Consider the following 17,543-nt stretch of genomic DNA (forward strand, 5'->3'; position numbering starts at 1 on the left):
ACTGTGAAGTGTCAACCTCTATAACCAAGGTGAAACCGGCGTGTTTTTCTAAACAATTTTTCCACCTGAAGTTTGCAACTGTTGCAGGTTTTACTCTTCAAGGATTGTCATTTTCTATTTTGTCGTTTAAGACAAAGAAGACAAGAAAGATGATCATCGAAAGTTGTGAAGGACGGAGGGAAAGTTACAGAAGGCGTTTCGGAGAAAAGACTCGTGTGTTTGTGTATGAGCTTCGGCACATTTTGAGCTTTCTTTCATCAGCTGTCAGCGAAGGTTGTTTCCCTTCTCTCCACATGCGTCCATCATCCCTTTATCTCCCCGCTTCAATTTCCCAATAGTCCCTCTTTCTCCGTTTCTGACCATCTTTGTCAATTCTTTTTTTTCCTCCAAATCACGAGCATTCCTTGTCTCTGAAGCTTTCATCTGCCTCGGCTGTGAATCTGTTGGTAAATCAGGGTACGAGATGGATACGAGGAGGTTGGACTTTGACAGGTTTTGAAGGCTAAAATGAGGCGCCTCAAAATTCTGTACTGTTACCATCATATTTAGTTTCTGCTAAAAAATTCCTAATTTCTTCTGTGTTTTTCTCAGACCAGAGTCTTGACAAAGAGGAAAAGTTTCAGAAAGAACAATTAGGCCTGAAGACAAGGAGTACTTTAAGTGCTCGGGGGGGGAAAAAAAACAATTTGAACATCTACATTTCCACGACATGGAGCAAATTCTATCTGCTTGAATCAGTTGCAAGCTTGAGAAGAGCTACAAAAGTGGACCATAGAAATGTCACCAAAACACCTCAGAAGAAGGTATAAACGTGCAGAAAACTTCACTGAAATGATGCTGCACTCTCATACTTGCAGCATAATGAGGTTAAATTTAGCTCTTCTCTCTGAACCCCATTTATTTGCTCACTACTGCCAGATAAACCAGAAACACTGGACGAATACTTTCTTAGCAGAGCGCTCCTTAATTATAGTAATGTCTATCCTTGTGAATGAGCAGTCCCTGGACCGACACAGGCCACAAAACACCCAATGTGCATCAATGGAACAATGCTTCTGGACCAATGAACATCCGCGGAGCAGGCGAATGGGCCAATGAGCATCCTCGGCATTAATGATACAGAAGGTCATGTAAGAGGTAGACAACATTATCACACACATTCATGCTCTTACATATCCATTGCTGGCTTGTTATTACACACACAGCCTGTCACTTCCAATGATACACGCTAACGTGACAGACCACGGTCTGTGTGTGTGTGCGTGTGTGTGTGTGTGTGTGTGTGTGTGTGTGTGTGTGTGTGTGTGTGTGCATGTGTGTGTGTGTGTGTGTGTGTGTGTGTGAACAAGTCACACAGTCAAGTCACATAGCATCTATCTCTGTAACACGATCAGAGATTGAAGCAAAGAATTGCTTTTTCATACAGTATTCACACTGCTTCTAGCGATTACACACACAGACAGACACACACACAGACACACACACACACACACACACACACACACACACACACACACACACACACACATTGGTAATTTGTTTATTTCCCATGTTTGGAGGCATTCGGTTCTGCTCCGCTGTCCCTAATGCCTCCAAAACACATCATTATCTGACTTATATGGACCTGGGAGTCTGTGAGTGTTAATATGTGTGAGTACGGGTTCGGCATGTGCATGTATGTGCACTAAAAGAAAAACAGTTGATTATCAAGTTCAACAGGCGAAACACTGTTTACCCCGAGAGACACAAAGCGAGCGAGAGCGAGAGAGAGAAAGAGAGGGAGGAGAGCGCTCGGGGGAAGTAGAGGGAGATGATTTAGGAACAGGGAGGTGAAAAATGGGAGTCCTGGAGAGACGGAGTGAGAGTTAGAGGAGCAGACCAATGAAAAAAAAAGAAGCGGGGATGGAGGGATGGTTAGAGGGGGGGAGGGGGATAGAGGTTCAGACAAAGAAGTGAGATGACAAGCAAGGCCTGCAGGGTGCAAAGTAATGAAATTCAGTGGTATATTCCTCTAAGCCATGACACACAGACAAACATCACAGTCAGTCTGTTGTTGTAGTAGGGCAACAACTCGACTTCAGAAACATGGACTGCAGCTATTTGCCAGCTGGAGTGATAAAGTCTAATCGCGGCCACAGAAAAAAACGCGGCCCAATTTTCAAACAGTCGACATTAGCAGAGGCTGATCCAGAGAAGCAGCGCTGGGAGGGAGGTGAACATCCCACATCTCACCAGACTTCCACCCAGGGGACATGTTTTTAGATCAAGAACTGGATCTGTTTATATATTCTGTCCTAATGATGCACACTCATTTTAGCGTTTACATACTTGCCTGTCGCTGCTACCATTATGAAGCAAAATAGTACGAAATGCTAACGTGAAGGCAAATAGTCAGTTAGCAGTCACCTGAACATATCTTTAGATTACAGCTGCTCTTGCACTATTCAAGTGTAATCAGATTAAAACAACACAGAACAAAATTGAACAGCTGAGCTACAATTGTGACCTTGACTGGTCTAATTGGTTCAAGCAACATCATTGAAACAACATTTAAAAAAAACTGCTAAAAGATTAGTTTTTGTTTTTTTTAATATATCGCACAAGTGCAGTAATGCTGTAAAATATGAGCCTGGCTCCGTCACTGTGATTATAGTCTGGATACGCTGTTTATCATCGTGTATTAGCATTCGCTCAGACACTCTGAAGGGCGGACCAAGCAGCGACCGGCGTCTGAGGTGAACCGCGTTTGTCCCGCTCCTCCTTCGCTGTTATTGGACGGCTGGTAACAGCTACGAACACAGCGTTAACATTTTTAAACTCTCGGTTACCAGAAGAAAATGCTGAATGCTCAGCGCTCAGTGCAGATTTAACGCTCAGCGCCTCGTCAGGCTGCTGCCGTTCATTACAAACAATTTAAAAAAAAAAAAACATGCCATGGTGGAAAATGGGCCCTGGGAAGATGCAACGGTGGCAGAGTGTCGCCTTGTTTAGGTGCACGCTGATTGGTTAAAATGAACCTGAGGTCCACGCTCAGTAGGGTGGAACAACCGCGAACGATTTGCCTATCAAAAGCAGGCTAGTGAAATACCATAGTAGTAGAAGTTGTTGGGTTAATGTAAAGAAATAACCACAAGTGTTGTAAATAATTAATAGTTCAATATTTAAAGCAGAATTAGTCCATTCAAAGTAATAATTCATCCTTCATTAATGTGCTTTAAAGTCATACAAAGTATTCATGTCTCCAAACGAATGAAAACCATGTCATCATGCGATTGAGGAGTACACTAATGTCTTGAGTGTGTGCCTGCAGCTCACCTTGTTTCCCAGGAACAGTCCAGGTGCGTTCCAGTAGTAGGCGGAGCCAAGATCGCTCACGACGTCCGAGTGTCTGACGCTCAGGAATGGAGGCGTCTGTCTGTAAACAGACCACACTCTCCCTCCTGTGTCTCCTACCAGGTGCCAGCCTGTCAGAGTGGTCTCCTAAAAACACAACAAAAAAAGATGTCATTTACTTTCAGCTCCATCCATTTCAAACTTTTTGTCTCGTATGTTGGCCTGAGAAGGCTGATATTCAGTGTCACTATTGACTTCGTTCTCTTCAAAGCAGCACACAAAGAACATTTTGATGTAGTAGTTTAAAAAATCTTAACGATTCAGAGCTTGTGTATAATCACTTGCCTTTCTGTAAAAAGACTTGGCATGATTGCACCATTTTCTCTGTTCTCCTGCAATCTTCCAAGTGCAAGTTTCAACAAGTCGATTTCAATTTTAGTAAAGATTTTGTTCAGGTATGTTTTCAGCAGCTTTGCAGGAACTCATTTAAACAGGGCAAGTTGTGTAGAGATGCAAAATGTTAATATATAGTGATCCAGAAATTCATTTATATAAATTCATGAAAAGATTTCAGTGGGATTGTTATTAGTAATATTCAGAGAGTTTCAAACACAACTGACCTTCATGCCTAAAAAAAAAAAATCAACAGATTATTTCTGTCTACACATTAAGGTTGCTTATTGTCAGCAGATCAATAGCATCTGACAGCACACGTACTAAAGCAACTTAGCAGTTGTGTTAAATGCAGACAGACTTTATAATCTGACAGGCTTTTGTGACCCAGCTGGGGGCTCTGATTGCTGCTCCCTGCTGAGGGCTGGATGACACGGACAAAAGCAAATATTTTTGCTCAAATATCTCCATATTTATAATGCAATAACAGTGCATGGATGGCTATTAGTGCTTTCATAAAATATTTAAATAAAGAGATGTTAAATAAACAATCATCAGTAATGTATATATAATGACTAAGTGGGCAGTCATTTCCAGAACAATCGCTGAAGTTCAGAAATTTACATCACTTCACTGTAATGTAGCCTGTAAAGAAGCAAACAACAACACGCATGACAAATCACAATATCCAAAATCTAAGACAACATTAGTCTCATATCACGCTAGTATCTTGACTGCACAGTGTTCTTGTGAAATTTATTTCCTTTACAGAATACAAAAGCCTCTATCTTGAGACGCTTGGTCTGAGTGAGGAAAAACTCCCCCAAAAACCCTTTTATCGGCCTAAAAATCTGCCTTCTGAGGAAGAGAAACTGACAAGTTTATACTCATAAACTGAACAGCAGATTAATTATCTAAAATATGAATTATATTGGTTTGGATTGTTTCGGTTCATTTAGAATGACATGCAAAGAGTTAAACTTTTTCCACAAACTTACTTAATTTCCCCTTTTTATTGCAGTTTCACAAATAAAAGAGGACTGTTATGAAAATGTCTATAATGTAAATTATCTACATACATGTTTGTTATGATGTCATTATAATATATGTTTTTTGAAAATTCTTTATCGGATATTTTAAGGTTTCCCCTGATTGAAATGAAAAATCGTTATAGCCAAAAAATGTTAAAGTCAAGACATCTTTAAAGGTTTTGTACATCTGTCACATGTCAGCCAGGAAGTCTTGCAACTGACACCTTGAAAGAGGTTTTTTTTTCTTAACTCCTGAAGGACTGTGCGTGTGTGTGTGTGTGTGTGTGTGTGTGTGTGTGTGTGTGTGTGTGCGTGTGCGTGTGCGTGCGTGTGCGTACGTGAACCAGAGACAGCCAGACACACATCTGTCGTTGCAATTAACCTAACCTTGGCTTCACCTTTTGAACACACACACACAGACACAGACACAGACACACACACACACACACACACACACACACACACACACACACACACACACACACACACACACACACTATCAGTGTCTAAATCAGAGCTGTCATCCTGTCAGCCTCTCCTCTCCCCTCCTCTCCCACACCGCCTGTCAGTCAAAAACTGTTTTCCTCTTGCTTCACCTCTCTCCTCCATCTTGTCTCGTCTCCCCCTTCTCCTTTCTAGTCTTGTCCTCCTCTTTTGCTCCTCTCAACACCTATCTCCTTATATTTACTCTTCTCCTTATCTCTCACCTCCACTCCATCCATATCCCCTATTTTCTACTATGTATTTATTTAGTAAAGATATTGGCTTTGTTATTACGCTTAATATTCTACTGATTAATCAATGTTCACTGATGCAAAAGCTCTGTGTCCAGATTCACATTATTTTACACGATGTGTCCGATGGATTCTGTTTCTGCACCACTGTGGATGAGCAGTTTTCATCTAAGAAACTTCTTTTAGGCAATTACTGAAATGATCTTCTCAGGGGAATTTCGATTTGAGAAAGTTTATCTGTCTTTGTCTGTTCCACTTGATCTCTCTGTTACTTCCTGGTATAACTAGGTCTTTGTCAGTGTGCTTCATCCACGCTTGTTAACATGGGGACGGGTCACAGGGCTAGTGAGTAAACTGTACATGACAAACTAACTGCTGACAGACACGCCAGACAGGGACATAACTCAATCACAAAACCTTACTGTCAGTTAGCTACCTAGTTAGCTTGGGAGCTCACGGGAAAAACAGGTGTACTGGCTATGAGACTTATTGTCTATCTCTCTCACCATCTCATCGACAAACCTGTCTCAATGCCTCTTTTGCAGAGCACTCTACTCTCCAGTGGAGCAGGGTTATATAAAAGGGGATAGTACAGCACCACCAAAACAAAAGCCATGAGAGTTTCCTTTTTTTTTTTTTTTAGCTCTGTGGCCTTTCATTTCCTCAAACATCAAAATTGTCAAGGCTATTCAGTGTCAAAAGGTAAGATTAAAAATTCACCAAAGTTGAAAGAAACAAAAGACTTGAATAGATTTACTTCAACCCTGCAAAGCAGATCTGCTAATTGCAGCAATTCTTCCGAATTCAATTTATTCTGCTCTGAAATTTCTCTCTTTTAAAAGGCTGGCATGACAAAGCCAAGAGGCACAACACAAATTTGTGCAGACCAATTTGAGTCACACACTTGACCCCCTCAGTGGCTGGTAATTTTTCTGTGGTGCAGAGACATGAATGCAATTTAAATTTACAGCAGCAAATGTGTTTCGTTTGATTAAATAGAGAAAAAGTAAGGTTGTCAGCTATAAGCCCCCCCCTCACAGAAAAGATCTGAAATCAAATGATGTTTACATTATTTGATTTGATTCAGAGAAGAGTGTGTGTGCAACACTGCTTACATTATGATAGGTCCATGTGGAGGCAGAGCACTGACTGGCAACGCCCATACAGGAGCACTTTTCACAGCCGCGTTGGTTGTCACCTTGTAGATTGTAGAATCCAAGTTTACAACGGTCACAATTTTCTCCCTCGACGTTTTCCTGCATGTGAGAAAGATGACAGGAAGAGAGGAAGATAGAGAGAAAGACAAAGAGAAGAAGAAAGATGCTGCATAGTTTACGGGCTGCCCTCAAACTGACGTTATGAGCATGAGGCATGTAATTGCAGTGTTAATGTGGTGAAAATAATGATGACAAGGCTGGAAAGGTTAGTACTTGTCACTATTTGTGTGTGTGTGTGTGTGTGTGTGTGTGTGTGTGTGTGTGTGTGTGTGTGTGTGTGTGTGTGTGTGTGTGTGTGTGTGTGTGTGTGTGCGTGCGCGTGCGTTTGTGCGTGTGTGTGTGTACCTTGCACACACAGGGTGTTATACACGGGTCAGCGTTGGTGCTTCCTTCCATGCTGCAGTTGCAGCGCTGACAGGACGGGTAGCCCATGTAACCGACAGCACACCTGAAGACAAATGAGTTTAATAACAATAATAAAGATAACGGTAATGACTATTACAAAGGCCATCCCATAAACACAAGTTCACCAGGTCAATTCTCCAAACAACCACAGCGTCTATCCTCGTCGGACCGTTTCTAAGTCAGACACCGATCCTGTGTTTTTGCTGAAAACAGCTGACCGTGGTGATGTGCATGTAAGCACAATCTCAAGCGGCAAAATAACTTTCTAATTAGAAGAAAGTGAACTAAAGCAAGTCTATTAAACAGCATTCAAGAAGTGATTTTGAGGACAGTGATTATGCTGCTGGCCCGTTCTGAGGGTAGGTCATTAAAAAGTTTAGAGGAAAAGTTGCATCTTTTAGATGTGGCTTGTAGATTAGATTAGATTCTGATACTGGGATGACATCCACAGGGAAGTTGAATTACTGCAATGGGAAATAAGATTATATAAATAATACAACAATTATAAATCAACAAATTAACATGAAGTACCATGTTGACAGATTCACAGGTTAGATTGAAAGCATTACTTTTTTGATTCAGAGGTTGCGATTTGAACATGAAATTTGTGATGACTTTGATACGAGTTCCTTTTTTTAAATACCAATTTTATAAAACCCAGTTCAAGAAAAATAAAAATGCATTATTACACTACCATTATTTAGTTTTCATGGAGTTTATAATAATAATAATAGCAATAATAACTTTATTTATATAGCACCTTTAAAAACTGAGTTTACAAAGTGCTCTACAGAGACGCAAAGCATAGTCATACGTAACGTCGATACCGGTAAATATTTAAGAAAACAGGAGGCAAAAAAGACCATACCATAAAGGTAATGAATACAACAAAACCAAACAAATAACCAAAACGAGCAAATGGAATAGAAAACAAACAAATAAATAAAATAAACAAACAAAAACAGGGGAACAAAAGAACTGCATAAAAGGACATAAAAGGACAACATCACTTAAAAGCAATTCTATAAAAATGTGTTTTAAGTGATTTAAAAGAAGTCAATGATTCTGCAAGCCTTATCTCCTCAGGTAGGTCGTTCCAAAGTCGAGGGGCCCTAATGGCAAAAGCACGGTCACCCTTTGATTTAAGCCTCGACTTTGGAACGGCCAGAGGAGGCCCACCGGAGGATCTAAGTTGGCTCATATGGGCCTAACATTTCGATAATGTAGCTCGGGGCCAGACCCAGGCGGGCCTTAAAAGTGATCAACAAAATCTTAAAATCAATTCTGAAACCAACCGGGAGCCAGTGGAGAGAGGCCAGAACTGGAGCAATGTGATGACGTCTGTTAAAACCAGTAAGAAGCCTAGCTGCTGCATTCTGGACTAGTTGGAGGCGGGAGATAGATTTTTGGTTTATGCCAGAAAGGAGGGAGTTGCCGTAATCGAGTCGAGACAAGATGAGTGCATGAATTACTTTTTCCGGGTCAGAGTGTGACAGTATGGGTTTGATTCTGGAGATGGTTCTTAATTGAAGGAAGCAGGACTGGGCAATTTTTTGATCTGTTTAGAGGGGGAGAGTGTAACCCAGATTGTTTTATATAGCTCCACTTAACAGATGTCTCATATTAAAGCTATTGCTAAATTCTACAATATTTCCTAAACCCCTCAAATACTATCAGTAGACTGTAGCAAGCTGGCTGCACATATATATGACCTTTATTTAACCAGGTAAAATCAATTGAGAACCAATTCTCATTTACAATGATGACCTGTCAGCACAGTCCACACAGTGACACAAACAGCACAGATACAAAACAGTATGACAAACACATGAGGAAAAGGCTAAAGACAAATGGGTAAATGAATAAACACTATGTACCAAAATAAACAATACAATTAAAATTAAACATAGTAAAAGTTACAGTTACTGCAGCGCCACAACTCAATATTCAATTGTCTCAAAGTGAGATTTATCTAAGCTACCCCAGCAGAAGCTACATATGGTCAATTCTGTGGCTCATTGATGCTGATGAGATTTAGTCTGTATAACAAAAGTTCTGTGTTTTTAACTGAAAATGTGTTCATGTGAATGTAGCTGAATGTTATTTTCTGATACCAGATAGCATCAAAGCAATTCGGTCAGTGCCATAAATGTATTGAAGTTCGATACCCAAGGCTTGATGTGACTCTGCTTGATGATCTCAAGCTGTATTTGGGTAGATTAGAGATTCAAATATGTGAGAGATGTTATTAAAGAAATAGCATCCAAGTTGTAACTCAAAGTCACAAATGAAACGGTATGTCTTGTACTAATACTGTGGCCATTTATTAAGTGACGTCTGTAAACAGGTACAAAACCAAGTGCGATAATAAATATCATCAAAGACCTTAATGGAAACTTTCTGGCAATTTCCAAACACTAATTGGAACAGACAACAGCTGAAAGGTTCTGCTCACCTGTCACTACATGTCTGCCTCTTTCTATGTGTGTGCGTGTGTGTGTGTGTGTGTGTGTGTGTGTGTGTGTGTGTGTGTGTGTGTGTGTGTGTGTCTCACCTGTCACACCGTAGACCCCCAAAACCCTCCTTACACCAGCATGACCCTGCTGGCTGGCCTGTCAATCAAACACACACACACACACACACACACACACACACACACACACACACACACACACACACACACACACACACGCACATTTAAAAAAACAAAACAAAACAAAAACCAGTGCGAGTGAAAAAGAAGGGGCTCTTTGAAGCGGCTGCACCTAAAATAGCTCCACTTTCTAGACATAAAACCAGTAAAAATACACGGAGAAGTAAAATTATCTCTAATATAAATAGTTCTGTTCTGTCAAAGACATTTCTCAATAACAGAAGCTTGTGTGAGTGCTGCTGAACTTGACTAACCCCGATCCCTTAGGAAATCAAGCTGGACTGAATCGATGAAATATTGGAGTTACTGAAGTACCACTTTAAAATAAATTAAAATGTGCAACGTGTGAGTGCTCTAAACGTCTGGATGCATGTCTACTGAGGGGACGAAATTATTTATATTTGAAGACATAACCGAGAGAGGACAAGTCCGACAGACACGAGGACAGATGGCAGACAGGAATTAAAAGATAAACTTTATGTGCGTACCTGGCGTAGCTTGGCTTGAATCTGCGACACATGTTTGGCTGACAGAACCATGTGGGTGGCATGAGCAGGGGGTGCAGGGGTCCTCCTCCTCAGCGCTCACCTGGACAGGTGAAGTTGGCAGAAATGTTTTTTTTTTTTGTTTTTTTTTGAAGAGCAAGATTTCAAGTGAAGTACCAATGGATAGATGTGTCACATACCTCAGTAGACCTGTAGTATCCAGAAACGCAGCTCTGACAGTTGATGCCAGCTGTGTTGTCATGGCAGCCGATACAGACTCCGCCCCCTCTGTATTGACCGTGGACGTCCAAGCTGAGTGACAGATCTGCTACTGTCTGATTGAAGTAGCACTCCTCTGCTTTCCCGTGGCAGTTACACTCTTAAAACACACAAAAAAAAGTTGGCGGGATGTAGGACTGTACTTAATAGGATTTGTTGAGTCCCGCCTCCTCCATCAAAATACTATAGAGTATTATATGCAGCCAGAGGGCCCACTTCTCTAATCCCTTTACTTCTTCTGCTCAGAAGTTGAGAAAAACATCCAGCTTTTTAGACAGTGCCTTAAGGTTCACATACTGACTATGAGCAGTGTGTTATCTTGAGGTTTCCAGAGGAAAAAAATGGTCTTCTTATTTACCCAGCTTGCCCTTGCCTTTTTTTTTTATGTAGTTTGCTACATTTACAAAAAAGTGCTCTAAAATTCATGAGTTTGATAAAAGCATTGTCGTTTGGAATTTTCAGAGGAAACTTGGATTTCAACTTTTGCTCTACTAAAATTCTCTAACTTAAAACATTTGCAACTCCGGGCCATATGTATGTTTTTTTTATTCAGACCTATATTTCATGGATCACTTCTCAAATGTTTTTACACATTTTCAAGCATTTTTATGGGGGAAGAGAATAAAGTTCTAGACTTGCCCAGCTATCCCTGATGTAATGTGGTTTTGGACATCATTTAAAAGGGACATAACAAGGATCACAGGTATCAGCCATGCAAGCTGCCAGGTGTTTAGAAAATAGTATTGAAGTTTTGGGCTGTATTGGCTGGGTCATGTTGTTTCAGGTAGATACGGTGCAATGAATAGGATAATATTATTGTGGAACATTTTACTTCCCCAGAAAGTTATGATTAGGTCTTCCACAATTATTATATAACCACCTGATCGAGAATATTTGAGCTGACCGCAATCATTTTATGCAATTAAAGGAATCGTTTTCATTCATATGTATAAAATTAATAGATGAATGACATTTGCATCACTCCCTTAACAGTGTTTTCCTGTTTGCGGTTTGACTGTCGCTCTTTTAATGACCTCACCTAGTTGCACCCACTTTTTCTACTGTAGTTTATTGGCACACGAGAGGAGAGGTAGCGCCACCAAATGTTTATGTTGGTTCTTAATTTCTAATGTTTGACCGACCGCCTTTCGATGAGCATCTATTGACATTAAAATAATGGATTAGGTTGCAAACTTAAACAACACAGCCAAGAAATGACTCTTCTTTAAAAAAGGTGTATACGTGTAGGATTGTAGTTTAATAGAGGCATGAAAGGAACAGAAAAAGATGCAATTATTTGCATGACAATTAATTGTCAACTAAAGTTTCATGATGACCCCTAATTATGATTGCAAAAAATCCTTAGTGCACCCTCCACCAAATTTCCGCACTGTGGGATTACTAAAGTCTTATCTATCAACTGTTGATCCACGTAAACAGTGTTCCCAGCTCTGTTGGAGCTACAAGAGCAAAATAAATCTGGTGTGGCCATTCTCAACGCGATCTCAGAGTTGCTGACCTTCCCTTCTCTGCTGTACTACGCGGCATTGTGGACAACAACATCCTCCCTGGACTCCTCATTTCAAGTAGCAGTTTCTTATCCTCACCAGGTTTAATAACCACACCTCCACCCTCTGCAACAGTTCATTGTTCAGTACTGAGGGTGCTCTGGTTCTGCCCACAATGGCTCGAATCTGTCACGGTTGCTTCTTTTACTATTGTGCCAGGCAGGACCTTTGAGTCGAGTCGAGTCATTCTCAAGGCAGCAGACGCAGTTATCGGGCCACTAAGACCACAAAGCCTTTTCAGAAGGTGTAGCCTGCGTGAAATAAAATGAAGATTACACGTTGTAACCTCAGTTTTATGATGACAAGTGGAAGCCTCCAACCTCATCCCTCTAATGCTACGTAGTTGATGAAGGTTAATGGATGCAAAGGGGACTTCTGATGGCTTTATACAGACTCTTATCAAAGACTGATTCAGACCGGCAGGCGAGAATGTAAATCCCAGTGCACTGCTTTGCAGTTTGACTCTTCAGATCAAATTTACCTAGACTGTAGGTGCGCTTTAGTGATGCTATAAGCATATTACCTGAGGGAAAATATGCCACATTACAATAAACACAAATACCTACAGAGCTGAAAGAACCAAGTCAGAAATATCGGTTAAATCACTGTTTGTTTCTGTTAAAGAATAAATGTGTTGTGGATGCAATTGCGGGTAGATGTGTGTAATTTAAATAATTATTTTCTCTTACTCTCGCAGACATGTCGAGTGAGGAAGGTTCCTGCCATCCAGGGCTGCTGGTTGTAACCGGGGCAACAATGATCACAGCTCTCCCCGCATGTGTTGTGTTCACATTCACAGCTAAACTTCTACATGCACACACACAGACACACACAAAAACACATGAGAAACAGGCAGTAACCGTGCAGCTATAAGTTTCACAGAAATAAATGTATCTTCTAATAGCAGGAAGCTAATATATGTTAGTGCTAAATATGGTAACAAATATGAATTCCTAACTAAATATCAGGCCTTAACTTCACACAAATTTACATAAATTTGACACATAATTAGGAGCTTGTACTGCATACTTAACCACATGCTAGTTTCCTGGATTGCAGAAAAAGTGAAGGTTGTCAACCATCATCTTTTTAACTTTGCACAAAAAAAAAAGAAGGTTCTGACAGAATTTAAGTGCCATAGTGCTCTGTTTTAAAGGGCAAGTTATTGCCAGGCTGAAAGGCATTGTTACTTTTGCTGGTTGGGAGTTAGTGGTTCTTTGCATGAGTCACTACACCTGCAGTAATAATGATGTCAGGGTGTACTAACTGCGCCGTGAGAGAAGCAGGCTGACAGCTTTTAAAAGCTGGAGATTTTCAGCTGGCTACTCTTTAAATGCTTAAAATATAAAGCAAAAGTTAATGTTAAAAACTGTGCAATTCTACGCTAATATATGCATTTATAAGATTTTTTTTAGTCTATGAATACTTTATCAGTGTCATAAATTTGAATAATTGTTATTATAATTGTGGGTGGGTGATTAAATTGTCTTTATTTTATACAAACATGAGGCACCAGAATATTCACATCAATGTGAAAATAAAAGGCTACAAACAGGTGATTACAAACACGCATGACCCACTGAAAGCCTATCAAACAACAATGTATTCACGAGAGAGCCAACTGCAATGAAAGAACCTGGTTCACTTTCCAGATTGTCAGTTCATAGCAAATGGGTTCACTATTACTCTCCCAGGAGAGAAATAAATTCAAAACTAAACACAGCCGAAGCAGAATGTAAGAGGATATTTGCCAAGTCCGAGGTTCAGTAATTCAATTTAGGACTTTCTGTAAATTGGTTGATGTGTTGAGGGTGCCAGATTTAACTGAGAGGAGAGCAGCACAATAGCACAGCGAGAGCCAAGTTTGAATTTGTTGGCACGGGTGAATTTGCCCTTTTTATCTGAGACACAAGGCTACAGCTCCGGCTTCAGACAGCCTTTGTGCTGAGCGTGCATCTGAACAAATGTTCTGTAGACGATCATCAACAAATCATCTCGCAGGTCTTCACCTTTCCCGCTTTCTGAAAGTCTGCCCGGGACTTCACTGCATGGACTGTGTGAACTTGTATGAAAGCGAAGGAGCTAAATGGTTTGTGGGAACATGGGGCTGGAAGCGATCGCAACAAAATCACAGGTAAGTAAAGTAGAAAGCAGTTGCTGATGTGCCACATTTAAACATGACAAACTCAAAAACAGCACTAAATACATAGTGAATGTGAATTCAGTGTTTCCCCGGCCATTATCTTGGGCCAACGGGACCTCCCAACCTTGCTGAAAGAAACAAAATACGATGAACTCATAGAACTGTAGTTACGGCCAGTAACTACTGCTTATTTACTCAGTTCCTGTGCAACCGTTTTCATTCGTTTAAATACCTCCACAAGACATTTTTTTAGAGCTGGAAACAAGAAAGAAGAAGAAACTGGAGCTCTTTGCACAACCAGTGACATCACTTATTGTCATTGACATTATCAACAAGGGACCAGATACCAGTGTCGCATCTGCATTCGACTTCTTGGTTCAGCCTCGGGACGTGTAAAGGACACAGGACTGTACATGTGTGTGTGGTGAGCTCAGGTGTCTGGTATCAAACACAGCAGTGTTTGAAGCGACACGAGAGACGACGTGTCACCGTGTCACCTGTGTCCCCTGCAGACAAGCCGACACACTCACACAGAAAGTTTGATATAAGGCGATGGATGAAGAGCTGATGCCTGAGGGTTCTCTTTGCTCCCATTCAGCACCAAGGAAGAACTCCATTACCTTGATGGCATTGTTAACTGGACTGAGAAGGAGAGAAACAGAGAGTTTTTACCTTTGTAACACTGTTGAGTGGACAGGCTTTGGCATGTCCGTAACAGATACACATCCCTCCGACCGAGATGTCCTTAATGGAGTAGTAGTACTGGGGAGAGAGAGACGGAAAAATGCAATAATGACTGCGACAGTGTTAACGACCGGTACAGCCTGACGAAGACTCCGCACTATAGAGGAGATTCAACTCCTGCAACAAAATACAGCACCACCTTAAAATCAATACACTTATTCTCTTAACACATTTCCGAAGCTTGATTTAAAATCTTAAAACCTTGTAATTGTTTTACATAACTGTATTTTACCCCATTTCATGTATATATTCAAACTATCCAAGCTTTTTATGTAACTTTATCTTAATTTATAAATTTGTGGATTTTAAATCCATCCTTATCTTCCCTCATCTGACATTTAAATGGTTATTTATTAACTTAACCGTGGTATAGCCTCATCTCAGTTTGACTTATTGCCGTGATATTGCTATTGCTATTCTTTTTCTTTTTCTTTGCTTTGTAATGGACATCGTAAATCAATCATTTGTTGAGTTTAAATCCCAGTTGAATGAATGAAGGAATAAATAAATGAATGAATAAATGAAAATGTTACATCCTGACAAAACGAAGCATGTCTCCAAGATGTATGGAAGGTCATGGTAAAGGAATATATGCCGAAATAAATACGAAATTATGACAATGTAAAATGTAGGGAAAAAAATGTGTTTGCGTTCTGAGCCTCACCCGTCTCGTTACAATGGGATCAACATCCTTGGGGTCACGCAGTGTCAGAGTCATGAGGTCGGCGTTCAACGTCCTGATTCGCTGAAACACCAACCTGATGTAGCGGGCCGAGGTGAAGTTCAGCAGGGTCGGCGAGGGGTCGTCCGCGCTGGGTCGGTTATTGATCAGAGACGCGTGGATCTATAGACAGAGCAACAGTGAGACACTGACAAGTAACAGCAGAATCAAATTAACACGTGCTTGCTCACACAAACATTAAAGCAGCTTTTTAGTCTCTCACAGTGGAGGATGGAAGAAGTGAGATGCCTTTTCTGAGGAGCCAAAGAGAAAACAAGTGTAAACAGACCGGCGGGAGAAGGAGGATGAGCAGCAACAGACTCTTTTGCTGTTTACGGCACATTTGTTCTTACATTTAAAAACAAAAACAAAGCTGCCGCTTAGAAATAATATGCCATTAAAAGTCTTGTGGTTATTTGTATTTAGTACTTAAGGTATCAGTTTAAATTTGATATTCTTTTTGAAGTTTCAAAAGATGATTGAAATATTGTTGGGCTAATCTAAAATTGATTCATAATGAAGGTTAGGGTGGAAAAGGGTGAATGGAGGCAGTTTGGGGATGCCTGTAGTGCTGCTACCAAATACAAAGAGCAGCAGATGATCACTGCCAGTAGAAACTTTATAGGGTGTTGAGAAACTGGTGTTTACTTTATAATAATGACACAGAGTCAAAAACAAGTTGAATTTTGAGGAAAATAATCCACAGATGAAACCTTGTACCTTGTCAGTCTCAACCAACTGGACCATCCCACCTGCTCAGGTCAGTATAGGGTGAGCTGACGTGACAAAAAGCCATTAAAAAAGATCTCTATAAGAAGAAAGTATTGAAGTATCAATTTAAGATTCGTCTGTTACTGCTGACAATCACAATGTATTTATGGACACACCCAGGAGTGGTCCCACTTTAATAGAATATCATGTATATATATACATATATATATATATGTATATATATATATATAATTATTATTATAAAACAGTTTTTCCCTGCCTTTCGGGACTTAACTGTGCTCAGCCATTCACGGTCAACAGGATCTCGACATGCACACCTGCTTTAGTGTCACTGATTGACCAGAGGATCACAAATCCTAACCAAACTTCAACATGCTTAATATTTGCTAATTCTTTTATCCAGAGTGCTTGTATGTGATTTTTTTTTTTTTTTTTCTGTTTACTTGTTGTTCCATAGTTTACAACTCCCTTTCCACTTAAAAAACAGTTTTGGTTCATGTTTCTTCTCCTGGATGTTGGACCTTCACTGCACAGAATGAGGTGAGAGCAGAGTTACAAGACTGTTTTCAAATTCTTCTGGTGCAACGTGAAAAGTTTCTCCGAGCTCACCTAACATCTGAGTTTAAAGGTGTGTAACTGCAGGGGATGATTTGGAACATCACAACTTGTTTGGAATTCAGTCCTGGTCCAGTGGGCCACTTACACCGCTGTGATGTGGAAAACGTGAAGCCTGCATTTCACATGGAGTGAAAACGGACTTTCTGTGACGCAGCAGACATCACATGTTGAGTGATTCAGCTTTTGAAATGAAATATTCATAGATTTTAAATGAGGGAGGAGATGTAGATGTCATTTTAAGAATTTCTAAGCAGCTAATTTAAGGCGGGGTACACTAGAGGGGATCTTTAAGTTCTGTCCAGAGAGACACTGAGAGCACTTTGTCTTCACATACAACTATGTGTACACTCCATGACTGTAAAAAAATAACCACCCAACTCCAACACAACTTAGATATGCATGAGATGAACGATTAGCATCAAAATTTAGCGAGCCTTTATGACAAATGAATAATTAAATACGCAATTATAGTTAAAAACATGTCCTG

The 17,543-nt window shown here is 40.3% G+C and overlaps 1 protein-coding gene across 1 annotated transcript in view; it reads right to left on the minus strand.

The window, feature by feature from the left end:
- lama2 (laminin, alpha 2) overlaps window positions 1-17,543 on the minus strand; it is a 178,552-nt gene that overhangs the window by 110,844 nt on the left and 50,165 nt on the right. The window contains exons 6-14 of the mRNA XM_069161590.1: window positions 15,650-15,829; window positions 14,914-15,003; window positions 12,788-12,905; window positions 10,452-10,630; window positions 10,255-10,354; window positions 9,668-9,725; window positions 7,054-7,156; window positions 6,607-6,747; window positions 3,316-3,480 (exon numbers count right to left, since the gene is read on the minus strand). Coding sequence (XP_069017691.1) covers window positions 3,316-3,480; window positions 6,607-6,747; window positions 7,054-7,156; window positions 9,668-9,725; window positions 10,255-10,354; window positions 10,452-10,630; window positions 12,788-12,905; window positions 14,914-15,003; window positions 15,650-15,829 — 1,134 coding nt within the window. The remainder of the gene's footprint in view (window positions 1-3,315; window positions 3,481-6,606; window positions 6,748-7,053; window positions 7,157-9,667; window positions 9,726-10,254; window positions 10,355-10,451; window positions 10,631-12,787; window positions 12,906-14,913; window positions 15,004-15,649; window positions 15,830-17,543) is intronic.

Source organism: Embiotoca jacksoni, unplaced genomic scaffold (genome assembly GCF_022577435.1).
Source record: "Embiotoca jacksoni isolate LCO1_2020_lvr unplaced genomic scaffold, fEmbJac1.0.p SCAF_29, whole genome shotgun sequence".
NCBI lineage: Eukaryota > Metazoa > Chordata > Actinopteri > Embiotocidae > Embiotoca > Embiotoca jacksoni.